General features: G+C 44.4%; 1 protein-coding gene across 5 annotated transcripts in view; it reads right to left on the bottom strand.

The window, feature by feature from the left end:
- Window positions 1-325: 325 nt before the first annotated feature.
- The window catches only part of LOC133111368 (aryl hydrocarbon receptor nuclear translocator 2-like), a 37,293-nt gene continuing 27,602 nt past the window's right edge, over window positions 326-10,016 (bottom strand). For 2 of the 5 annotated variants that reach the window (XM_061221650.1, XM_061221652.1), the window contains 7 exons: window positions 8,902-8,977; window positions 8,203-8,326; window positions 7,730-7,829; window positions 7,301-7,439; window positions 6,907-7,057; window positions 2,967-3,112; window positions 326-2,007 (listed from right to left, as the gene is read on the bottom strand). In XM_061221650.1, coding sequence (XP_061077634.1) covers window positions 1,909-2,007; window positions 2,967-3,112; window positions 6,907-7,057; window positions 7,301-7,439; window positions 7,730-7,829; window positions 8,203-8,326; window positions 8,902-8,977 — 835 coding nt within the window. In that variant the 3' untranslated portion in view covers window positions 326-1,908. Of the gene's footprint in view, window positions 2,008-2,966; window positions 3,113-5,622; window positions 6,194-6,906; window positions 7,058-7,300; window positions 7,440-7,729; window positions 7,830-8,202; window positions 8,327-8,901; window positions 8,978-10,016 lie in introns of those variants that run through there. The other 3 variants (XM_061221651.1, XM_061221653.1, XM_061221654.1) reach the window with 2 other exon arrangements.

Below are 10,016 nucleotides of genomic sequence, written 5' to 3'. Positions count from 1 at the left end.
CACCTGCTGACAACACTGGGAGAAGACTGAGAACGTCCAGCTCAGCATATCACACCTCCGTCCTGTTTCCTCCAAAGATGGCCCGCCCCACTGGCCCAAACCGGGCCAAAGCTGTGACACACTTTCCTCACAGCACCAAACACGCAGAAGAATGATGTGCGTGCATTTTTGTGTGATATGTATATGCATGCCTGTGTGATTGTATATGTGTGTGAGAGAGATTTTGTGCGAATGTGTCCGTGTGTATTAATCATGTGGGTTTATGTGAGGGTATGCGTATGTGCAGGCTGGCCTGGCTCATGTCCCCAACCATGAAGGCAAACAGTTGTTTTTGTCTACCTGAAAACCAGGTAACCAATAAGAATTTATTTTCGGGTTTATAAAGTTACACAAATATGGACCACACTTACAGTACATTTTTACGAACTTAAACACACTACAGCACAAAAGCTGAATTTACACTCAGATTACACATACCAACATCAAACCTACGCATGTAGGCTACACACGACGACACACATGAACATAAAAATCGCATTATTTACAAAAACATCAATTTAGCAAAAGGACCTTTTTCCTTCAGTTTGCTACACATTGTACATTCTTATGTAAATAATTCCTGCTACAAATGAATGCGTTGACTCTTAGAAAAGCTCATGAACTAGTAGAGGAATGTACAGTAATCGGTACAGAGATGCAGAAACACTGTGTACTGCTTCATTCACATGGGCAGAGACACAGTAAAGTAGCTTAATAAAGTGTTCCCTAAGCTCTACCCTAGCGTTAAGAAGCTGCCTCAAAAAAGAATGACTTAATCCTGTCCATATTTGATTAGCGTTTTTTTAAACCCACTGAGTCTCGAGATTGTCTCTCTGGGTTATGGCCGACCCAGTAAGAGGGTGTTTCATACCGTAAATTGTAAAGCAACAGAGTTGTGCTTTGGTGTGTTATTCACAGGTAATGCAATTTGGCACTGTTTTACAGGGGGCCGCCTGTAGCCTAGTAAATGGTAAATGGTTGGCATTTATATAGCGCCTTTATCCAAAGCGCTGTACAATTGATGCTTCTCATTCACCCATTCATACACACACTCAAGGCGATTGGCTGCCATGCAAGGCGCCGACCAGCTCGTCAGGAGAATTTGGGGGTTAGGTGTCTTGCTCAGGGACACTTCGACACAGCCCGGGCGGGGGATCAAACTGGCAACCCTCCGACTGCCAGACGATTGCTCTTACTGCCTGAGCCATGTCGCCCCCTAGTGGCTAGGGTATATGAATGGGACCCACGAGATTGGTGGTTCAGTCCCCAGCGTAGCCACAATAAGATCTGCACAGCTGTTGGGCCCTTGAGCTAGGCCCTTCAGTCGACATTGCTCCATGGGGGATTTTCCCGTTTAGTAAACTGCAAGTCACTTTGGATAAAAGCGTCAGTTAAATAACATATAATATAATGTAATGGAGAGCAAGGGGAATACCAGTCTGGAAACCTAACAGGGTTCTGTGAAGATGTGACGCAAAGGGTGTTGTGTTCAGGGAATAAGATGCTACTGATTAAATGAGATGAGACCTTTACTTCATGGTGGGTACTTACTGTACAGACTGTTGGGTAATCACTCTCAATAACAGTCAGGCAATGTAGGGGTGAGGGTTGTGACAGAGTTTGGATTTACTCTACAATTTAATAACTGACTAAAACCAGAACCCCAGAACAAAGTGCTTGTCCAAATACTGGCTTCAGTTTAGGGATTAGAGAGAGGGCAGGGTCGTTCCTCCCACACCTCTGCTGTTAATGGAACAGAAACTCACACAGGCTGAGATGGTGGGGATGTTATCAGTGTGATGAGGGATTACGGACGCTCCAGGCACAACGCCGTCTCACAGCCGCGAGAAGCCAATCCACTCCTCCATCTCACTCGGAGAAGGGCGGGAACATGCCCAAGTCCGCAAAGTCTTCAATGTTGTAATTTGCCGTACCCTGGGTTGGGTCTCCTGCCATTGGTAGCATGTCCTACAAGTCAGTAAAGTAGGGGATGTCAGTAATACCTGGGGGATTTACCTTTGTCGAGACCTGTCTCCAATGGGTAAGGGTTAAACAGTGACAACTGGCCCATTTTGTTTAAAACCCAATATTGCTTTAACTGTACCAAGCAATGATAAAAACAAATATGGATTTTATATATATATATATATATATATAATACATGGTTTCCCTAAAATGAAGAAAACAGAAAATATATATTTCCCTCAGAACCACCTTCATCTTCGCACCTTGCAACTTAAAGATGTATAAGGTGTATATGATGTGTTCATGTGTAGCCGTTAAATGACTTTGATCAAGAATACTGGGTTGTTATATCCAGAGAACATGTTTATGCTTTGAGTGAGACACAAATCAATGTGCCGGATGGAAGCAGTCCAAACACATTTATTACAGCCAATTGCCTAACATAGTTATTTACTGTATATGGATAAGCTTTGAAGGCTGGAATTTCTGCCTTTTTTTCTAAGCCTGCAGTGCAGGTAATGCAGTAAATTCAATACATTTCATTTGTCATGTGCTTTTTCATTATGTGTCCATCTTACTGCTGGTGAAAAAAATATATTTCCCACAGGGACTACTGAATGAGATTCTACTGCTGTGCTGAAGGCACATTGGTAGCTGGAATACTGATGAATACCTACTGCATGTGAAAATAAAACACAGCCTTTTTAACTAGAGCGGAGGACAGGAGAGGACAGGAGGGGAGGGGAGAGGAGTGGAGAGGAGAGGAGAGGAGAGGAGAGGGGATGAGAAGAGAGGACAGGAGAGGAGAGGAAAGGAGAGGAGTGGAGAGGAGAGGAGAGGAGAGGGGAGGAGAGGAGAGGGGAGGAGAGGGGAGGGGAGGAGAGGAGAGGAGAGGAGAGGAAAGGAGTGGAGTGGAGAGGGGAGGAGAGTAGAGGAGAGGAGAGGAGAGGAGACAAGGTTACCTGAAACACTTCCGTCTGGTTGGCCTGGGAGTGAGAGTGCTGATCACTCCCCTGCTGGCTGTGGTGTTGACTCTGCCACTGTGACCAGACCTCTGAGGGCCGGCCCTGGAACTGCCCCCCACTCTGCCCTCCTTCCCCTGCCCCATCTGCAAAGGGACGCAAGTACAGGCAAGTACAGGAGGTGCCAAACACTGCTTTAATCCACCTGTCTGAGATCATTTACTCCCACAACACTCACCTGCGTCTATGGTCACTCACAGAAGTCATATTCTACATGGCAAGATATTTACCATAGCAGAATTCTGTTCAAGGGTAGACCAGCAGCCTGCCATGCACAATACAAACCAACAAGCCCCAAGTCACCACTACGCAATTCTGCTGTGCATACATTCTGTGTGGACAGCAGTGGAGTCCAGAGGCAAAGGAGAGGATATATTAAAAAGAAAGTTCATAGTTTCACTCCTGGGTGGTGTGGGGTTACAGTCACTGGGATGGAGACTCACCCTGAATGTCTTGAGGAAATATTTAGTTTTCTAACTGAATTAGCATAGTGTGTTCATTACCTACAATGACCCACATTAGGGGTCTGTCAAGGACGCAAGCTACACATCAGCAACGTCGGCAACGTCAGCCCTCGTTCCTGTCTACGGTCGTTTCAGGAAACGTGGAAGTAAGCGTTATGTTTTCCATCCATCAGCAGCTTTGATTCACTCCGAGGATAAGAGAGGAGAGGAAAAGAGAGGAGAGGACTCCACTTCCTAGTCCCAATGCAGAATAAGAGAGGCACAGAAGAGCAAGGATGGACTATCCTGTGACCAAAATGTACCGTATGCTGAACACACACTAAAAACTTAATTATCTACTGAATTAATTACTTATCACCTCTTAGCCAGTCAAAACCTTTATTTATCCAACTGAGCCCCTTAAGAGAAAGAAAAGTCTGTTTTAAGGGAGTCGTGGCAACACAAATAACAGCAGACTCGCTCACCCGTGTGGAGGCACACACACACACACACACACACACACACACACACACACACACAAACACAAGCAGCATTGCGATCACATCCATGCCTCATCCTGGCTATATCCCGATATGGGTCTCTGTGTGTCTGTATGTGTATGTACTTGTTTTAGCAGGTGATTGTATTCATGAATGTCACACTATTTTTCCATCCCATTACACATTTCATCCTGAGCCAGAGCCACAACAATAATGAAGCACATTCCTGGTCTTGCCTCCATTAAGTCATAAAAAAAACACAGGAACTAGATCAACCAATGGCATGGTTCTGGCAGCAGTTTTCATTCTGTCACCTAGAAATAGTTTATGGGCTTTAATCAAAGCCCAGATTCCCAATATTAATATCGCTGAGCACAGAGGTTATGTGCCCCTTTCATTCTTTTTAATTAAACTTAATTCAATTCTATAAATATATTTAAAAAGGCACTATGCAGCGCCACCACCCTGCTGTGCTGCCATGTGACCTGGCCCCCTCACTGGACGGCTGGGTCAGCATTAATCTTCTGGGTGGTTGTGCCGAGCAGGGGGGCACATATACGGGCACAACAGTCTGCTTTCCCCAAATATTCAAAAATCATGACATTTTAAAACATTTTCATTAAGGTGACTTGTTATGTATGTTTAATATCAGAGCAGACCTGATATAAAGCAATATTGCTGGAATCCACTGAGTGGTATATTCCACTCCTTCCAAAAAAAAGGTGAAGTAGTGAGCTCTAAAATTCTTTCAGTGAAATAAGGCTCTTTATTGATATTGGTGTTCAGCTTTGTCCAATATCACATGTTGGAAACTAGAGACATATGTCAAAATAAGCATAAATACATGGTCGTGCTGAATGGTGAGTGAAATAGCAGTACCCAGGCAGAGGCCCTAGGGATCCCACCCTCCTGTGCCCAGCAGCTGCAGTCTCTGCAGGGCTTAGAGAGCCCGCCCTGTCCCCCTGTCTGAGCTGCCCTAATCCCTGAGGAATTCTCCAAATCCCTGAGGAAATAAATGAACTATCAAATAGAGACGCAAATCCAATTTCTCAGCACATCCAAGCAGGCTAACCCTGTATTAACCAAAATGGTTCAAAGCCTATGCATTACATAATGGCTGTTTTTTTTACATATCTTAGAACGGGTGAGCTGAACTTCCCAATTTTGGGTGGGAAGAAGAAATAGCAAAACTCTTTATCTCTCACACTGTTAAACGCAAAGGCCAATGCAGTTATACTGCCAAAGTGCTGAAGTAAGTTGTTATTTAGAAAGCTAACTTAATTTAAATCCCAATGAGAATAATAGGTATTCCTATTGGCACATATTACTCATATGGTACTTGTTATTATTCACACCATTGATAAGCATGAACAGAAAGACTCTTTAAAATATATAAGCAAAAATAAAATAATCTAATAATGCATTGGCATGAACCACAATCAAATGGTTCCACAATGTTTTCTTCCCAGGAAAATCAAGAATCACTAAAATGCACACCCCTGTTATGAGTAATTTCTGTTTTCTCCCTTGGAACTTTGTGTTTATCAATACTTCTTGGGGGTGAGGGGATCCTCAACCATTCCCAAACAATCATTCCGTTCCTTCAAATTCTTGGGTTGATGTCTATGGAATTTTTGAGTTCAAACCACGAAGTTCAATTGGAAACAGTTCAATTGGACTGGGATGGACTGAGATGGCCACTCCAGAAGATAGATCTTAGGCTCTGTCAACCATTTCCCAGTTGCTTTGGACATATGCTTGGGATCACTGCCCTCTTGGAAGGTCCATCTGCGGATGTAGCCTCCTGGCAGAGGGAACAAGCGTTTTGGACAACTGGTCTTGGAAAATGATGCAGTCCATGGTTCATCTATTTTTCCAAGGCCTGTAGATGCAAAACAACCCCAAAGCATCCACCACCATGTTTCACTGTAGCCTTGAGATGCCTTTCCACATTACTTTGATTTTTTGGACACCAAACATAATTCTGATGCGCACATCCAACAAGTGTGATTTCCTCTGACCACAAGATATGGTTCCAATTGTAATTCTCATGTAGTTTGGTGAATTCACTTTGATGTCAATTGCCTTCAACAGAGGCTTCCTTCTTGCATTGTCATGTTGGCATCGTTGAATGGCAGCTTTAGATACCTTGCAACCACAAGATTCCAGGTTGTTTTGGACTGTGAACTCTGCCCATTACACTTCTTATTGCCTCTTGAATCATCTGTAAATGAACAAACTAGCCACTATTCCAGTGCACAGCAAAAATGACTATCTTGACAAGTTTTACCAGTTTTAGTCTTGTAATAAGACTTAAGATCTTATTTATTTCTCCTAAATAGAAAATATTAGATTAAGTTACGGTTTGCTTGACAAGTGAAATTTTCTTACCCCATTAGAAAATCTTGTAGGTTTAGCTTTCTGCATTTTCTTTATCATAAAATATATGAATGGCATTCTCAGCACTTATATACTTGTATACTTTATTATATCCAGTTGCTTTGTTCATCTCTATCAAGGGTGTGAATAAAAAATTAATCAACAATACATATTCTCCGATTAAAAATACCATGTATGATAATGGTTCATTGGTGGTTCATTTTAGGAACTAATAGTCAAGAATTAAGATTACAACTCAGCTCAGATGATTACATCATGTGCAGAATTCATTAAATTGCCAACGGAAAATGCAGCGAAAGCAGGCTTGTTTTTCTGACAGTCGCCCCTGGGTTTCTGAGCACACTAATGAAACCTGAACTGTAGTTTGCATTCCCCACCTTCTCCCTGAGGTTACATTGGCTCAAAGCTGTATGTTTAATGCAAAGTGTCATCCATCTCTGCTGAGCGCTCTAAACAACATGATAACACAGGTACACCTGAGAGCCTGCATGTGCAGCCTGCCCCTCCCACACAGAGCAGTTCCACAGAGACACTTACCGAAAACTGTGCTGCGATTGGCCAAGCTGGAGTAAGTGTTGCCACTGGGAGAGGACGTGGTGGGGCTGGAGAGGGGGCTATAGGAGGAGGGGTCAGCCTGGTAGCCATGACCCGAACCAAGTCCAAAGGGAGAGGACTGAGACTTTCCCGACTGAGAGAGAAAGAAGGAGGGAGAGTGAGAGGGAGGGAGAGAGATAAAGAGAGAGACTGATTATGGCAGAGTGAATCCCCTCTTAGCAGATACAGACAGTGTACATTAACTACAATATACACACATACTCTCATTAAAGACTGAACCATTAAGTAACACACAGCAGAATACAGCAAATAAAAATCAGGACTAACAACCCCCCAACACCCCCCCCCCCCCCCCAAAGATCACATGGACCCTCACCTGTCCAGAGAATGGGGGCCGTGTCCCGCTCCAGCCCACCTGCCCTGGGTTCAGTTGTCGTGAGATCTGGGCCAGGTTCTGTCCCCCAGAGGCAGACGGCTGGATATCACTCACACCCGGGACATGAATTACTGATGAGCTGCAAGAAAACTCTGCAAAATAAGCTTCATATAAAATATAAAGATTTACAGTAGAATCTACCGCTACTGGTAATCCAGATTTACAGCATTGCAATGCGTTTTTCAGGATGGGACAGCAATGTTGTGTCAGTGCGGCAGGTACTTGGAAGAATAGGCAAGGTTGACAGAAGGTTTTGTACACTCAAGCCAAAACGCTTCACCAAATATCCAACTGTGATAAGGTGGAAAATATGCACACTGTAAGTCATTTAATACACAAAGACAGGCAGTTTACCGGAACACATCGCACCTGAAACCCTTCCCAGAATGCCCTGACTGAAAAGGACTCCCCTGGGAGTACAGCTGCCCGCCAGTGGAGGATGAGGTTACCATCATTTTTTTATCGGCTGCTGAAAGAAAACAGACATTTACGTATATATTCACATCCTATTCATGTAGCACATTCTAAATATATGCATACTGTGGGGTGCATTATACCAACATTCCCAGTCTATTGAGGTCCATACTGTAGCACTTTCATCTACTCTTCACACTGTAGCACATTCTGTCCTCAAGATAAGGTGACCAAGGTCTGAGCCGTCAGTTCACTTGGAACACCCTTCTGGCTGACTGAGATAAGGTGACCAAGGTCTGAGCCGTCAGTTCACTTGGAACACACTTCTGGCTGACTGAGATAAGGTGACCAAGGTCTGAGCCGTCTGTACACTTGGAACACACTTCTGGCTGACTGTGAGAGGATGGTGCTGTGGGGAAGTGACGTACATCCTGAAAGGCCCGCATACACCTCGGCGAAGCGGGGGTCCCTGTCCTGAGAGAACAGGGCCTCCTGTTTGTCGATGGCTTTTCCTGCTTCATTCACTCCGGCTGGGCCACCGGTGACAGGAACCTGTAGGAGTAACAGAGAAACAGAGATGGGGTGGGATGTTGGGAACCAACCAGCCAAAACCGGGCATTTTTAAACAAATTTCCTGGTCATGCTGACAGACGGTGTTCACTAGTGCCACTGCGGTTGGCTCCAATATAGGTCATTCAGGCTGGTATTCAATGTGAAATTAATGGTACAATGGCGGTCAAAATATGAGCTCAATCATTTTTTCCCAAAAGTAATAAGTCGCAATCATTGTTTTTTCTTCATCCATCGTTTCTCCATGTGACTATTTTCTTGTGTTATTAAGACAAGATAGTAATACTTTGTGGATGAATCAGGGACATGTTGCATCACTCTCTCTCACATGCTGAGTGGGATTCCTGACTGGGCAGTCTTTGGCTCCAAATTGTGCAACATGGCGGTGCCCGTAAACCCAGTTCCATGGTTTCAAAACACTTTCCGCAAGCCCATATCGTCAGTGGGTGATGTGAAATTCACTTGGTCCATATTTTTTCTGATTTCATGGTCAGATCACACCACAGGAGAGGGGCTGATTGGAGGACCCTGATGGGTGTTTACGCCAGCGCTCGTACCTGGGAGAGGTCGTAGGCTGCCAGCCCGTCCCTCTGGTGCACGTCAAGTTCGGCCTGCTGCTGCTGCTGGAGCTGCCTGAAGGAGACGACGCAGGGGTCACAGGGGTCAGCACAGGGCCATGACCAACCAGGAAAAACCTCACCTCTGACCACAGCCACCCCACAGCCTATTCATAGCCACAGCCCAGACAGGCATGCGTTTAAGTGACTTTAACCCAAAACACGCGTTTACATTCCCCCATCGACAAATATAATCACGACTAAAAATGGACGAGGAAATATTTTCACAGCACTCATCTGCTGATGATTACACTGCACACGCACAGGGCTGCAGCTGCTAACCCTCAGTTCGTGCTCGCACCCTTGCTCACACTCTCTGGAATCTTTCCATATAAAATAAGCTGAAAAGGCTTTTTTGAGCATCAATAAGAGTACAGAGAAGAGGAGCAGTGAAATGAGGCTTCTTGTTGTTCCAGTTGCCTTCAGTAGCAAGATCATCTGACCCTGTCCAGAACACAAAACTACTCTGGTCCATCAGGCAGCCATTTCTGGAGGTACAGTACCAGCAGAATCCATTGGTTATCCAACAGAAACAGAAAAAGTATCTATCCTGTTAATCCCATGTCCCAAACCTGCATAACAGGCGCTTTTTAGAGCTATTTTACCCCTTCAAAGAAATATCATAATATCACTATACACAACTCCTAAGGTTGGCCTTCAATAATAAGGCTAAGGTTGTCAAACTTGTCTGTCCAAAAACTGTGTGAACAAAACAGGTTTTAAAGAAAGGGTGATCTAGTGGGTTTCTTCCCCAATAGAATGTGCAACATAAACCCAAGCAAGCACAGGAACGCTCCATCCTATGTGATCGTGCCAAAAACCACATCCTCACAAAGGCTCAAATAAAGACCAAGTGTTCAGTGGCTTGTGTGGTTATAGCTCCTTTTAGCTACTGTATAACAGGGCACAGGGGCAAGGAAAGGAAATCGACCACACATGAGACATTTATTCCAGCAGTGGTACTGTAATTACTCCTTAACCCCATTATGTCAAGCTCAAGGTCAGTGGAAATCTCTTCAAAAGTCCTGAACACACAAGATGAATTTCCACTGGCG

This window comes from Conger conger, chromosome 15, assembly GCF_963514075.1.
Source record: "Conger conger chromosome 15, fConCon1.1, whole genome shotgun sequence".
Classification (NCBI taxonomy): domain Eukaryota; kingdom Metazoa; phylum Chordata; class Actinopteri; order Anguilliformes; family Congridae; genus Conger; species Conger conger.
This window is presented reverse-complemented; position numbering and strand designations above follow the sequence as displayed.